Source organism: Cricetulus griseus, chromosome 5, assembly GCF_003668045.3.
Source record: "Cricetulus griseus strain 17A/GY chromosome 5, alternate assembly CriGri-PICRH-1.0, whole genome shotgun sequence".
Classification (NCBI taxonomy): domain Eukaryota; kingdom Metazoa; phylum Chordata; class Mammalia; order Rodentia; family Cricetidae; genus Cricetulus; species Cricetulus griseus.
The window spans coordinates 19,625,887-19,641,898 of record NC_048598.1 but is presented as its reverse complement, the minus strand read 5'-3'; the positions used below and the strand labels follow the sequence as shown (position 1 = coordinate 19,641,898).

Below are 16,012 nucleotides of genomic sequence, written 5' to 3'. Positions count from 1 at the left end.
CACAGGAGCTCTTTAGAATTCCATTTAGAACACTTGCCATCCTGGGTCCATTCCCTGTTCTATAATAATTTGGTTCTAAAGCTGTTCACCCATCTTCACAGGTCTTAACTCTAGCCTTTAAGCCTACTTTGTGTAGCTCTTATTTCAAGAACACTTCCTTGGTGGCCTAGTTGGGAATTCTTCCCCATATCTCTGAGTTGCATTGCTTTCCCTGCCTACTTTATGTGATGCAGTGCCTTCGACCTTGCACTGCAAATTGGGCTCCTTCCTAAATCATAAAGATCCTATAAGAACAGTTGATGTCTGATTCATCTTAGTATCAATACTGGCCCTAATATATCGTACATAGAAGGTGCTTAATAAATATTTATTTATTAAATGAATCAGATGCCGAGTATCTTCTTTTGTGAGAACAGAGCTCAAAATCTGTTACTGCAGAGAAAGTAACAAATCCAAAAGCAAGAAAGAAGTAGCCTAAGAAAAGTATGGAGTACCTAGAACATGAACATCCAGATATCTACAAGACAGGACTTGATATAAAAAATAACAACAGCCCCCCCAAAAAAACAGTTTAATCTCAAGACTTAAGTTTAAAGAGGTTGACATGCATAAGTCCAGTCAATTAGGGAATTACATGGTGCATCTAGTAAGGGTTAAAGCTTGTCACAACAAGCTTTAATCATAGGTCTCTCTGGCCATGAAGCTCAGGATTTCTGCATCTTCCCACCTGCCTCAGTAGGCAGAAGCAAGTGTTTTGTGTGTTGTGGTGGTGGGTTGGGGATAGGTGAGGGAAGACTTTCCTATATTTTTGGCCAGGGATGGCTTACCTAAATGCTATTCATAACGCTTACCTGCAGAATGAAAACAATTACAGAGCAGCAGGTTAGAGCCGGTGCTTGTGGTGGTGATGGTGTTGTGGTTAGCATCCAATGAGTTATGCTTTTAACTGCTAATGCTGGATATTCCATTCTAAAAGACAGTCAGTATCCTGGGCCACATTTTATAATGTGCCTTCACTCCCTACTTTGGGATCTATTTTGTCTACCCCTAATTGTCTTACAATGTGGGACTCTTTGGTTAGCCAAACAGCAGATATGTTTATTTAAAACTTTTGACAAAATCTCTTTATGTTTTCATCACTTTGTAGCACCTAGGCTAAAAACTGTGTTGGCTCTCAATCATTTTGAGTGTTTCTTAGTTCTTGCTTTATTTACCCATGGGTTCTGATAGACTTAGACTTCCCGGCATTTTAGAGGGAAAGGAATCCTTTCCCCTATAGTGTTTTCCTTCTGATTGATTGCTCATACTGGGAGTAGAAGAGGCAGGGACTGCAGACTTAATAATGTGTCTCTTCAAAGCATACATTGGCACCAATGACTCAGTTTTTCACTGCAAGCACAGGACCTCACACATAGTAAGGGCTCAATAAATATTTATTGAATAAATAAGTGAGTTACTCAAATGAATAAAAATGTATTATGTCTGCAATTTAAGTGACTGGTAGGGAAGGCTATGAGAGTATGCCAGCATCACCCTTGACTGTTTGGTTTCTGTATCTTCCCTGCCTTGTTTGCACTGGGGATCGGGAATGTATTGGCAGAACTATTAACAGTGTCATAGGTGCACATTGGGGAGAGTAGGACAAAGGGATGAGCTCTGGGCTTGCATGACTGCAGCTGGCCTTGCTAGTGCTTATGTCCGGAGCCCCACTTCCCTGACTCCAGAGAAAAAACAGCTCCCTGAGTAGGAGTTGATGATGATGATGATGGTGATGATGATGGTGATGAGTCAGCATTTCTCTAACTCCAGAGTTAAAAATAATGTTCAGCCCAGCCTACTTGTTATTCCTCACGACTACCCTGACAGGTGGGTGGAGAAGTGTTATCTCCAAGTGAAAAACATACTGGGGGCTGTGGCCCAGAATACTGACTGTCTTTTAGAATGGAGTATCCACCGTTAGGAGACTCATTGTTGGGCTCCCAGACCTGACAATCTCACCCAGTTCCGTTGCTTAGTGAGTTGCTATGCACGGGCGGGTCACAGACAGTAGAGAATGGCCATAGCGAAATTAAACTTGGAATTTGGCCCCTAGAGGTTTTCTGATCCTCAGAGCCACATTTTTCTTTAAGAGTAAATGTTTGAATGTGCATTTGGAGGAAACTGGACCAGTTCCATCTGAATGCTGACTTAGAAGATAACTCCAAGATTTGGAGGAGTCACTCCGGCTTCACAAAGGACTCTCTTTACACTCAACTTCCTACAGTTGGTCTTTGACAGCCAGGATTGTGCCAGAGTTACAGAAGTCATCCCTCAGTTTCTAGACCAGAACTTTGAGGACTAGTGCTGTATTTTCTTCTTGCTCTGCATCCCTGTCTCACGTTGCCAATTTTATGTTAGATTCTGGTTCACTAATATCTGAACATTCGGGCATAGTCAGAGGGAGGCTGGACCTTAAGAGGTGGAGGTTATTCTGATTTCTAGGCACCGCTATCTTTTCAGGTGTGTTTCCTTCTTTTTCCATTGAGATGAGATTTTGTACTGCAGAGAGACCCGGAAGTCCTCAAGGATGGATGCTTCCCCTTCCCTAACTCAGGCGTGCTTTAGTTCTTATTCACTTCTGAACCTAAGAGCTCAATTGTGCCTCAGCTGCTGCCCTCTGGTCTTAGCCTCCCTGTTCCCCTGCTGATCTCTTTGTCACTGAATTTGTTCCTTCTTGCCTCCCTCTCTTATTTCTGTTGTTGTCTGTTTTCTTCCTTCCTGAGTCTTGTTTGTCAAGCAGCCTCTGGGGCCTAAAGTCATTACTCTCTCCCAGCTTGATTTGAGTCTCCTAAGAGGCACAGGAGAGTAAGTGGAAACAGATGGGGGGAGGGTAGATTTCCACTGCTCCCTCCCCCCAGGAACTTCCTGTCTTGCTAACTAACCCCTTCCTTTGGGGGAAAGCCTGGACCAGGGACTAAAGAATTGAGGAGTGTGCCATTTTTACACTATTAGAAAATCCTAAGGTTAGGAGCTACTCAGCCTGCATTCCAAAAAGTTTTATAATGCATTTCATGGACCTCTTTTGGTTCCATCCTCAGCAGGTGGAAAACATAAAGTTTTCCAGGTTAGAGGAGGAGAAGCATCCTCAGGATAGTTGGCTAGCTTGTCTAGGGTAGGTGTGAGGATGAGGTTAAAATGAAACACTTATCTGGTGTTAATATTCTTTTCTCATTAAAATTAAAAGTAAATAAAAAGTCAGTCATTCAAAAACATTTTCATGTGCAAATTTAAGATGTCATGAAGGAGTGGTGTGTGTGTGTGTGTGTGTGTGTGTGTGTTTGAACGCGCACGTGTGTGCACATCTATGTTTCCTAAGCTCTATAGCCAGAGTCCATATTCCATCAGTATTTTCTACTGACCCCTAATGGCCAGAGCTGGTTACTGTTGAAGTCATTGACTATCAGACAGAATGGGAAAAATGCCTTTCTGATTCTGCCACCAGAGTGCAATGACTTTTCTCCTTTTTTTGTTATAATTTTGTTATAATTAATTTGCCCAACACAGTTTCTCCTCCACAACTTTCATGAGAACAGACTTTCAGAACTGACACAGTCCTACATAGCAGTCAGTCAAATACTGTTGTGTATGTGTACGTGTGAGCATGCATGTTTGCAAACTGCGGAACCACATCCCCAAGTCCAGCTGCTCATTTTAACAATGAGGAACTGAAATTCCGAGAAGTGTCAGAATTCGAAGAAGTCCCACAGGCCGTTAGTGGGAGCTATGGTTATAACTCTGGTCTTTTGTACTTAATTATCGCATGATAGGAGTCCTTGTGGAATAGCTAATTCAGAGCTTCCGTTGCCACTGAGTGTGATTTTTCTATCTGGTGATATCTGCTCTCCTTATTGTCCCACATATGGGAAGGACCCCAAAGCTCAAGGGACGTTTAGTCTACTAACGATTAGACAGGTTGGGAAGTTGGGGTGAGAGAAAGGAGTCTCATCTGCCACAGCTTCGCAAATTCCAGGACTTACCACAGACTTTAGTTGCTACAAAAGAGGAATTTGATGGGCAGAAGCCACTGCTGGGCCCTTAGGAGCTAAAAACAGTGGCCATAAGAATAAGACTGTGTGCATACTGTGTGTGTGTGTGTGTGTGTGTGTGTGTGTGTGTGTGTGTGTGTGTGTGTTGAATCTACCTTGCACAGCCAGGGGAACATGTACTTGAGTGTGAAATGGAAGAGAGCACAGGTCAGACTATATGGGAGGAAAAAAGCAGAGGAGCAGAGGTGCATGTCCTATTCTTGAGCGAGAAAGAAAAAATCCGGAGGCAGAAGTGGGCTTGTGGTAGGCTGGGGAGGGATGCTTGCAGACTTAGTTAAGATTCTGAGGAGCAGAGACTGGGAAGTGGGTGGCGGAGAAGGAGGTGGGGACAGCTGTTGCTTTGATTTGCTACTGAGTCAGTGTTCTTGGTGCATTAGCGCTGAGAGGGAGCCCTGGGCTGGCCCCCAACCAAAACAAGCCCCTCTGCAGCCAATATTGAGTTGTAACAAGGACAAATGCAGTTGGTAGACAAAAAGGAGGTGCATCTGATCCTAAACAGATCCTTGGTCACCTTAGCCCCCTTATTCCAGAAATGTGGATTCTAAACAAACATCTAGCCCTCTGCTGCAGTAGGCTGTGAAGGCAGGAGGGAACAGAACACTGGAAAGTGTCCCTGAGAACTTCTGGAGAACAGGTTCTGTGGAGGTATAGGATGGTACCTGGAATGATGACAGCCTTTTGCAGGGTCTGTTACCTCAACTCCTCATGCCTTCTCGAAGTGATCTAATTCTTCAGAAACCAGGGCAGGTTTGATGTGGGCTGTGTATTCTGGTACAGTAGCCATGAGCCTGGTTTTATCTGAAGGTTTGGTTGCCCCCTTAACCTGAGCAGGAGAGGTTTATGCCTTTCCTAAAATGTGTTATTTCTTACACACACACACACACACACACACACACACACACACACACACGATAGAACTGGGGAAAATACACATCCACCATACTTTAGGAAAGCATTAGGGCTCTTCCAGAGGGCCCAGGTTCAATTGCTAGCACCCACATGGCAGCTCACAACTGTCTGTAACTTCTGTTCCAGGGGGTCTGACACCCTCACAAAGACAAAATGCAGGCAAAACACCAAATGTACATAAAATACAAACCAATACATTTTTAAAAGAAGAAGGAAAGCAGTTGGGAAAGGAAACAGAACAGAGTTGAACATGGAAGTCACTGAGTGCATATTGAAAGGGTATGGGAAGACAGGAATTGAGACTAAGTGGAAAGGCTCAGCAAATCAGGAACATGCAAAGAACAGATTTCCTGATGGTGCAAGATCCCAAGTCTGGTTTCCAATACATTCCTTCCATCCCGCCATTCCCACTTGGTGCCTCGGCACCTGACCTGTCTGCATGCATGTGCAGACTCCCTTCCTTGCAGGGGTCCATGCCATGCATTGCTGTTAAGGTGGGGCTTTAGATCTTTCAGGGTGATGGCTTGGGGTAGAAGGATAACAATGCTGTGGAAAAGCTTAATTTGTTATGAGGCAGGCAGGAAAGCATTCATCTCTGCTGGTTCTGATAGTCCTGACTTGTTTTTACTGTTTCCCTTCACTGGATGATCAGAGGCAGGGTGTGAGTGACAGGTTCAGGGCAATGGTTAGGAGTGTTACATGAAGAAAAATGTGTTCCGCTCCACACACCCACTCACACTACGCTAGTTTCCCTGATTCCCTTGAGCCTAAATGAGACTTAGTCTTTCTCTCTCTCTCTCTCTCCTTCATTCTTATCACTTGAAAAAGAAAATCTGTATTTTTTTAAAGCGTGTCACATTGTGCATGCTAGCCTTACTTCGTGCTTTTCTGGGAGTTTAACTCTTCTGTGAGACAGACACATTCTTTCAAATCTACAAATCCCACAGTCTCCAAAATGGCAAATAATGTTGTTTTGACAGAAAGGTCCCTCCTTCCCTCTTTTTAAACCTCCATTGAGTGTCTCTGCTTTGATGTGGTTATGTCTCCTCCTTGCTGCCCGAGATACTTGCATTTTCCAACTTGGTCATCTTTTCCTCTCCTTCAGCAAGTGTCCTTCAACACACTATGAGCCTCATTATTCATATGCCTATTTTTTATTTTTTTCTGTCACAGACACACAGCTTTTATTATGACCCAGATACAGAGCCCCCTTCACATGCTCATATTAATCAGAACCCCTTACTTCCAGAAAACCATATGGCTTAACCTCAGAGCTTCCCCCCAAAGCAGAATTTAGTCTCTTTCTTCTGCTCAAACTCCCCAGGAAAGGGCCAGAATCCTCTCTTCCCTAGGGCTGTGGCTCAGTCCATCTGTCACTGACATTGGACTCCAGGGCTTGGAAACCAGAAAAGACTTGGCATTAACAGCAGTTGAGGATAAATGAAAACATGGACGGCTCAGGGGGCTTAGTGGTGCTGTGTTTTATATTTGTGTGAGATTACAAGACGCAAGTTGGAGGGGGAACCTACGCTATCCTTGGAAAAAAGCCACTATTAGGAAGTGTAAGAAATAGTGAGGTCCACTGTCCCAGGGCAATTTTGTGTTTGTCAAGGGACAAACGTTTGGGGACAGATGGTAAAACTGGCCTTGATTTTATAATGGAAGAACTTGGCCTCAGGTTCTTTAAAGGATGGGCATGACTCTAAGTTCTACGTTACCTGTCACTGATGCACTCAAAGTTTTTCTGCATTTCTAAAGGATGTCAAATATTTAAGCCAGAGTCTCCATAAACAAATGTATATTTAGGAGCTTTTTAACCTGGGTGAAGCTTTGACTGGAAAGCAAAGGGCCAAGGCATAGAAGAAAAATAAACCAACACACAAAGCAAAGTCCTGCCTGTTCCAAATTTCACCTGATACTTAAAGCACTAGCTCTCCATCCTGCTTTGCTAATGTTTGAGACAATTTTGAAGACAAGGAAGAGAGACAGGTAGTGGTCAACTTATAGATGAACGGCTGGGACACAGACTCCCATCGCATTTTCTTTTTCCCAGGGCAAGGTGATACTCCTGACCTTCTTGACCCTGTACCAGAAGTAAATGAGCTAAAGGTGTTTATAATTAGCAATCAATGTACAATTAGTACAAGTCTAGCTGGGGAAGGAAAAAAAATAAGTCTTTAGCAAATGCAGTCTTCATATATATATATGTATACACACACACACACACACACACACACACACACACACACACACACACACACTGGACACCTTCCCAGACTTAAGATTTCACACAGGGATGAAGGACATTCTGAAAAAATGTGAGAATAGAATCTCTGCATTTCAATTCTTGTTGAAACAGGTCTGCTCTTCACTAGAGCAGAGTGCTCAGGGAAATGAGTGGATGCAAGATACTCACTCCAGCTGTTGCTGTAACCCCAGTCCTATCTTCCAGAAGGCTCCCTCATAGAGATAAATCACTTTCATCATCTGCCCTTGATGAATGAAGCTTCTTCTTGCTTCAAGTGAGGAAGTGGAAACACCCTGGAAATTCATTCAGGTATCTGGCTTCCTAGACACTTCTCTATGTCATTCGTATGTATAAACAAACTCCCACGTAGAAATTGACATGGGATAGTTTAGACTCAGGGGACGAGGAGCTTACCCTTGTCTGATGTAATATGGTGAACAGGCTGGCTAGGTGGGTGGCACTTGATGTCATCAGATGATTATTGATAGATATGTGGGAGGGTCCATCTTAAAGATACAGCTATTGAGATTTGACCAAGGACATGAACCCAGTATGGGACATTAATATTTAAGGCCATTCCATCCATAAAAGATGCCTATGAAAGTGGTGGAAATGAGTCAGGGTTCTGATATTTAGTTCCTGTTCCCCTCATATGTTGGAGTTCTCTATTACTGAGTTTTAAACACATTATTACACATCATGCTTGCATTGCTGAGGTAGAGGACAGAAGGAAAGCAGACATTATATAGTAGGGCAGATAGCTGGCATCAGATTCAGCGTGCTATTTAGTGCTATTGAGTGAGGAGGAATCATTCTACACTCCACATCTGTGGACTATATATGATTATTATACAGGAGCAATTCCATCTCTACCTAAAACACAACATCTGTAGTTGTGTTTTCAACTATGGTTCCAGCTACAGTAAAACTTGCAGTTATTTCAAGGCCATCTGAGGACACTGTAGACCCCAGTTTCCTGAACATCTATAACCTGAGAATTACATTTCTGTTTCCTTCCTAGAGTTGATTAGTCATAAGGACTCACCGTATCTCTATAACAGGGTTTGGCCTCCCTTTTAAAATATCAGAGCCACAAGTGTTTCTGACGGGGTGTGTGTGTGTGGGGGGGGGAGTTCAGCCAGTTCTGAGGACTGTACCGCAAGATCAGAGATTATAAAGCAAAAGGTAAGGCAGGACCATGGAGAGCAACAAGAAGTGCCTGGAGTGTCACAACGAGGGGCCAGCACCATGGAGAGCTCAAAGCACAGGTAGTTTATTTAAAAGAGGACTTGGGACTTGGCATCACAAGTTAAGGTAGCAGGCTCCAGTGCCCACGGAATTTAGCACCACATTTCTGCAAGGATCATGCCTCTTTTCTGAAGGACTCTGTTTGAGTCTGTTGTGTAAACCCAGAAGATTTCAAGGACCACCACCAGACTTAGTTTGTGATCATTAGCCAGATTATCTAAGTGTTAGTGGTGAGGAAGAGGTTTTAATTTGCTACAAGTTATTAAAAATATAGTTAGGACTATTGTCTAATGAAGGAATAACATACAGTTCCTGTAACCCACTACCTCCAGAAACACTAAGATACAAGGAAGCCAAAATGTGTATAATCATCAGATATATGGCATACACAAATGTTCTGACAATCTCTAATTTTCTATAAGTAGTTAATATTTGATGACACAAGGAGAAGAGGCAAAGGATCAGGTCTTTTAAGATGAGTGGTGTCTTCTGGGCAAGGTGGCACACACCTTTAATCCCAGCATTCAGGAGGCAGAGGCAGGCAGATCTCTTTGAGTTTGAGACCAGCCTGGTCTACAAAGTGAGTTCCAGGACAGCCAGAACCGTTACACAAAGAAACTCTGTCTCTAAAATAAAAAAAAAGACAACCCCCCAAAAAAAAAGAGTGGTATCACCAGGGCTTACAGCCCTTTGTTTTATTGGAGACATTTAGTCACTGGCTTTTATACTTAAGGAAATTTTGGTAAATTCATAAGTGAGTCTTTAATACTTGCTAGTTCAATGATGAGTATGTAGCTGTAATGGGCCACTGTGTGTAGAAAAATATCTCAGTAGGTGTATGTGTTGTACTCCTGAGAGGTTGTTTGTTGTTTTTTGTTTTTTGTTTTTTCAGGATTAGAATGGATGGACTTCCTTATCACATACTACAGTGCTGGATTGGGATTTTGCTTGCATAGTGTAAAAGCCTGAGCACCAGCCTTCTGACCTTACAGAGAACTATCACCACTGCTGATCCTGGCAGCACAGATGGGTCTTGATATAGAATGTTTATCCTTAATTTGAATGTGTTCTTAGAGACCTATATCTTTTCCTAGTGGCTTTCCAGACTCTTCTGTGATCTCTCTCTCTCTCTCTCTCTCTCTCTCTCTCTCTCTCTCTCTCTCTCTCTCTCTCTCCTCCCATCCCTCTCTCCTTCCCATCATCTATCTTGTAACAATCCTGTGGGGATTGCTATTCTTATAGCCTATGGGTAGTCATCTAGGACATGACCCTATACAGGAAGCAAACTGTTCTGTCCTATTGGCCTGTAGCCAATGGTTAAACAGGAAGCACTGGACTCTAACATTAAAAATAAAAGAAGATCTTGGGTTAGAGCAGAGATTAGTGGTGGAGAGCTTGTCTAGCATTCATAAGTCTACACGTTAAATCTCCAAAAATATAGAGAAAAAACAGAAAAAGAAGATATAATTACTCCAATTTTCTAATACTCTGGATTTTTCATTCAGCAAGAAGCTGACTGCTTCCAGAAGAATCAGGAGCAAAGACTGCCATCCTTAGACGACATTCCTTTACAGAGACTCAGATGACAAGAAAAAAATGATCGTGGAGCCAGTAGGAAGCTCCACTGGAGTAGGAAACAGTGAAGAATGTGACTAGGCACAGCCCCAAGGGTTTTCTTTCTCTGACAACTGTGAGATTTTTTCCCTAACACATGACTTAAGAAAAAGCAGCTTTAAACAGCATTCTACATATTAGATACAAAAAAGTACAGTGATCAGCAATAGGAAATGCCTAAGTCCAATCTAAGGATTCACAGAACAATGACATCAAGTCCTGTCTGCTATTTCAAAATGACCAGAACACCAAAAAGATGCCATCTGTGGGGTTTTATGGCTGCAGAACTGTGAGTCACCCACTTCAAGTGGATACTGAGTATCTTCAACATGTCACTCTTGAAATTGGACTAGGTCTTCTTTCCTCAGTTGGAAGAGGGAAGAAAGGAAGGGAGTCTAAGTGCACTCTGATGGCTCAGCTGACATTCAGTGGAGAGCAGAGAATGTTGGACTGTAGCAAAAGCCAGGTGTAGCTTTAGAGAAGCCAAAAATTGGGCAAAGGCTACAGATCTTCATTTTGGCAATTCTCCTGTGGTCTGTTTTCCTTAATGAGCGAGAGACCAGGGGCCCAGAGAAAACTATCACAGCCAACCTTGTCACCTAGGACTAGGCTAAACTTAGGATAGGATGTCTGGTCATAATTGCTGGGTAGTCATTTGACATCCTACATTAGACAAACTGAATGTTCAGCGAATTAACTCTGTCATTCCATTGTCTCTCTGATGGCCTGAACTTCCTCTTCTCAGATTATGTGCAAATATTAAGGGAGAGTATGTCCTTCACAAGAGTTAAGCTGGAACTAAGAAGAGAACAGAAATAAAAACAGACAGAACTCTTACAGCTATAACAAGGAACAGAAACTCAATGGAGCAGATCTGCCAAGCAGATCCGTGGGCAGCACTACAGAGAATGCTGGGCTTCTCCGGCACATTGGGCATGATCTCCACACTGGGCACCTGGCCAGGGGGCTGCAGAATGCATGGCAGTGGACAGAAGGTCATTGGGAAGGAAGAAAAATGCATGTGTGGGACAGTTAAAGGTTAAGTTGCTATAACCTGGGCTAAAGCAAAGCAAGGTTTGTCCATGCCCTGGGTTAAATCACTGTACTGAAAATAACTTGGGAATAAAGAGCCATAAGAAGGCTGGTCACAATATTGAATGTCAAGCTGCTCACCAGAGACATGACCACAGGGTGCATTAAGTTCACAGGCCTTGTGTTTCTCAAACTGGAGCTGCCAATGTCTGTCAGTACTAGTGGGGAGAGGCCAGAAGGGAGGGCAGGTGGCAGATTCCTAAGGTTGTGGCCACAGCGTTAATGGTCAGGTTCAAATAGCATTTGCTGGCCCTGCCTTGTCTCAGCTTCTCAATCTCTGCTCATCCTTAAGAGTCTTAAGTATTTATGCTGTACCCAAGGGAGCGTTACACCTCAGCAACACATGAAGTTTGTTTTTCTCGTTCTCAGTGGAATTAACTAACCTCCCAGTCACAGCACCCTTGACCACCTAAACTTCATCATGCTGGATTGTTTTGTCCTTAAGCCTTCACATCGCATCGCTCCCAGTTCGGGTCAAACATTATAGGTTGAGTTAAGTATTACCCAGCACCCTGCTCAGGAGCCCCAGGGGAACTCAGAGATGCTAGACACACCTGCATGGTCCTAGTCAAAATGGCCTTCAGGACTGGCTTCCAGAATCTATGCACTTCCTTCCAATCATTTGGGGCTCACCTTCTTAGACCCAGAAATCAAGGTACAGAATTAATTTAATAGAGGATACCTGGTGGTTATGTTTCAAACGTCAGGGCAAGTATTGCACATTCTACACAGATGTTCGGGAGGCTTGATTGCATTTGTCTTTGAAAAGGGTATCCTACCTCTCCCTTTTTCCTGACCCATTCTCTTCAATTCCTTATACAGAAGTTACTGCTTTTCCCTCTTTCCTCTAGGCTTCCTCTCTTACTGTATTTCTGAGCTGAGAAGAGAGCAATGTTCTTTCTCTGGACTTTAAGCTCAAAAGCAGCTAGGCTCCCAATTGAAGATCAAGAAAGAGCCATGTATTAGGTAAAGGGAGTTGTTGTCACTGAACAGGTTTACTCCAGTCTCTACCATTTATGTTCTAAAGGGAAAAGCCAGAAGCCTACTGACACGATCATTTCTTTCCAGGTCTTAGGTTGGCACTCTTCATTCCCATTGCCAAGGGATTGTAGTTTGAGCACTTGTTTCTTTGATTCTGCTATGAGTATGAGGAAGTCAGGGGTTTCACTGAAAGTTAAGGGACAAACACCCCTTTTTGGCCTTACATTAAGCCACTGTCCCCTAGGACTGCTCATCTCCTCTGTGAGCAGGGTCACCAGTGCAGTCCTCTGGGGAAGGGGATTCCATGTACAAGAGAAGAGTCTTCCATCTCTGTAGTGACAGTAGAAACTCCCTTTGGGGAGTTTGGGGAGTACAGAGAGGAAGGAGTCAGCCAACCAACTGTAGAGAGGGGATCCCCAGGGTCCCCACACCAGGGGAAGCTCCTTTGCCAGGGTAAGGGGAGGAGGTCAGGCAAGGTGGAGCTATTATTCCTCCAGCACCCTGGCTCCCAGCCCGCTTTCCTCAGACGAAATTCTCTACATCATCCTCCCCAGTTCCAACCCCTCCCCTCTCCACCCCGCCCCGCCCTGTGCCCATCCCTGCTGGCCACTGGGTCCTTCGCCCAGGAACCACCTCCCCTTTCTCCTCCCCTGCGGTTCTTTCTGTTTTTTCGTTGGCATCTGGCCGGGCATAGCCACCACCCTCCCTCTACTCTCCCCACTTCCCCTTGCTCAGGCAGAGGTCCTGTTCCCATTCCCTTCCCCTCCCCCACCCAGCCCACCTCTGACAGGCCCAGGAAGAGAGGAGGAGGATGCATTCCTTTAGTCCCTCCACTGCCAGTCTTCCCTCCTCCGGGGACCTGAGGCTCTGAGCTGGGGCGCCCTTCTTCTTATCTCTACACAGTTCTTCAACCCACCCCGTTAACCACCAGCAGCCTTTAAGAAGGCTGAGATGCCCCCACAGCGCTGACCTACATAGCCTGGCCTGGGGCGGGAGGGGCTCTTCCCCAAGTCCCCTCTCCCTTGGCCCCGCCTCCTTTCTTCACCCCCAACTCCCTTTCCTTCACCTCTTTACCTTTACAAACCCAAGAAGGGTTGAGTTGCAGACTGGAGCTAACAGGCTAGTCTGCTACCCCACCCTAAATTTGGAGAAATTGATGTTCAGCCCAGGAAAGCTTTGGGCTTCCCACCGATCCTTCTCCCCAAATATCTTGCTCTCTCCTTTTGCTGCCCCGCACCCAAGTATAGGTTTCCTTTCCCAGATTTTGCCACCACTAGGACTAGATCCAAACTGGAGCCCCCTCCGCCCTGTGTTGTTGTTTTGCTTCAAGGAGAAGCCCCCTCTCCTTTGCCCACGCCCCCCTCGACAGCCTCACCCAGGCCCCCTTCCCTGCCCACTCAGAGCTCCGCGGCGGGTGGGGGACGCGCGGGGGAGCAGAAATGTTTGCATACAGCAGTTTGGGGGATCGTTCTGGCCACCCAACCCCTACAGACATACATACACAAACACCCAACACACGCCCTGACTGAAACAGCGACAAATCTCACTCCGCCCCCAACACACACTGACACAGACATACACACAGACTCTGACACAGAAACGCAGCACCAGACACCAACATAGACGCGCACACCCAGACACACACGGACATCAACACATCCAGACCCCGGCTGCTCAAAATAGACAGCAACCCCCCGAGATCCAGACCCCTGCTGCACACGCAGACACACACAGTTGTCCGTGCACATAGGAGGGTACACACGCCGGCACACCCCACGGTCCTCAGAGACAGCAATGCTCAGAGACAGACACAAGGGTATTCCAAGAGGCTGGCGACTTGAACCCCCGCTTCCAAACAAAGCCAACAGGCTCCCTGCGCCCGACTCCCAATCTGAACCCCCACCTCGGGGCACTGGTCACCTCCCCTGGCGCCGCCCCCTCCCTCACTCACCGTCCTGGGAAAGATTGGCCCCGCCGGGCGCCCAGGAGCAGGCGAGGAGCAGGAGCAGCGGCAAGGCGGAAGGGGCCCCCATCGCGCTTCCTGGCCGCCTCCCCGGCTAGGCGCTGGCGAGCCTGGATCTCCGGGGACTGGGGCCGGGGGCACTGGGTAGACGGCGTCGCTGTCCAAAAGGGCGCCCCCGGAGCGGCTTCCAAGCCCGGGGCCGAGGCGGGTACCGGGAGGGAGCCGGCGCTGCTGCAGTCGCCGGGATTAAATAGGGCGCTCGGAGCAAACCATTCGGTTGGAGGTGGAGGGGGGTGACGGGGGGCTGGGCTGGTGGCGGGGGGGCCTGGATGCCGCATTCCCTACTCCCCCCGCCTCCCACACCCCCTCCGCGCTTTTGTGGTGCCTTCCATCTTCTCCCCCGGGAGCTCCTCCAGTACCACTCGGGTGTGGAGCAAAGGGAGGGAGCTGGCACAGCAGTGGGACCCCACACGCACCCCTCTTTGGCTTGGGGTGGAGAGAGGGGAGGTGGGCAGGGCGGTGGGCCAGCTGGCGAGAGCGTCCACTGCAGGCCTGGGCAAGGGCGTGCCCACTAGCCTGAGATCCTCTGGCCCCGCCTTCTCCTTAGGCAACCGGGATCCCCAAAGCTAGGGCACCCCTATCAGCAGTGTGACCAAGGATACCTCCCCAGGGTACCTACTTACTCAGGGCCTTTCTCCTAAGCGTTAGCTTCCGTAATCCCTCTTCCTTGAGACCCTCTACTTATCTATCTGTCCAGCAACAATTTGTGTCTCTAGGCAATCTCCTTTGCAAAGCAGACCCCAGGAGGCCACTGGACTCAGTTTCTTTCAAGCCTTCTTCAAAGACTTCGCCCCAGATACTAAACCAAGGAAGTGTCCTGCAAAGTAACTTTGCACTTGCTTCCTTCCTTGTTGCTCTCTCTCTCCTGTGCCCCTTTAGCCCAGCTAGCCCTTCAGTACCCCTTCTTCCCAGTCTTTTAAGAGACTCTTACCCTCTCAACTTTCAGCTAGTAACAACCCACGGTGAGAGGCAGACCCACAAGCCCTCCTACAGAACAAGAAACAGTGTGAGGAATATAACTCTTGTCTCCAAGACTATATAGAAGATAGATGAGAAAGACAGTGCTTGCACTTGCTCACACTCAAGAGTCCCAAGTCCCCAGCATTTGCTGTGCTTGGAGGTTATCTCTGGAAGAGTTTTTGGAATGTCTCAGAAAAGGGTCTTTCTGGGTTAGTTTTGTTGGAATTTAGCTCTGGGATATAAATTTCTAAATTTTAGAATCCTAAAAATCGGGCAATTTTAGGTATGTTAAGAGTTCTTAAAAAAAAAAAAAAAACTTGATCTAACCCAAAGGAAGTTAGAAATAGAGGACACAGCACTGGTCATCTCATGGAAGAGTGTATGATGCTTCATTCTACAAGTGGGATGTGGATGTCTCTAATAACACCTCCAGTCCATTTTCTGTGCTGCTTTCTTGTGCTAGCCTTTAATGTTTGGGTAATCTTTCCTTCCCTATGTCACGGTTTCTTTGCTCTTGATGGTGATGTAGTTAATGTCCCTGTCATCTAAGAACCTGAGAATAGCCTGCAGAACATACTCTGTAACAGGTGAAGCCTTGTCTAAATGACAGGCAGTGAAGTTTGGGCTGAGAGTATACTGTTCAGGGAACCCCTGCAGGCTGGCCTGGGTCTGCTCTGATATTTTTCTCACACTATTTCTGGAGTTTATAGTTTCCAGAGAAGAAATCTCCTTGCTTCTTGGACATTTCTTGACTGTCTGGGTGGTTATTATTTTTTTTCCCTAGACAATATTGAACAACGTCTGATTTGACCTGCGTTGGCGATGCCAAATCGTTTTGCCTCCCTGAGATCT

The 16,012-nt window shown here is 46.0% G+C and overlaps 1 protein-coding gene across 3 annotated transcripts in view; it reads right to left on the bottom strand.

The window, feature by feature from the left end:
* Positions 1-14,210, bottom strand: part of Cadm3 (cell adhesion molecule 3) — a 29,655-nt gene extending 15,445 nt beyond the window's left edge. For all 3 annotated transcript variants that reach the window (XM_027418931.2, XM_027418932.2, XM_035445926.1), the window contains exon 1: positions 14,129-14,210. In XM_027418931.2, coding sequence (XP_027274732.1) covers positions 14,129-14,210 — 82 coding nt within the window. The remainder of the gene's footprint in view (positions 1-14,128) is intronic.
* Between the last annotated feature and the right edge of the window lie 1,802 nt (positions 14,211-16,012).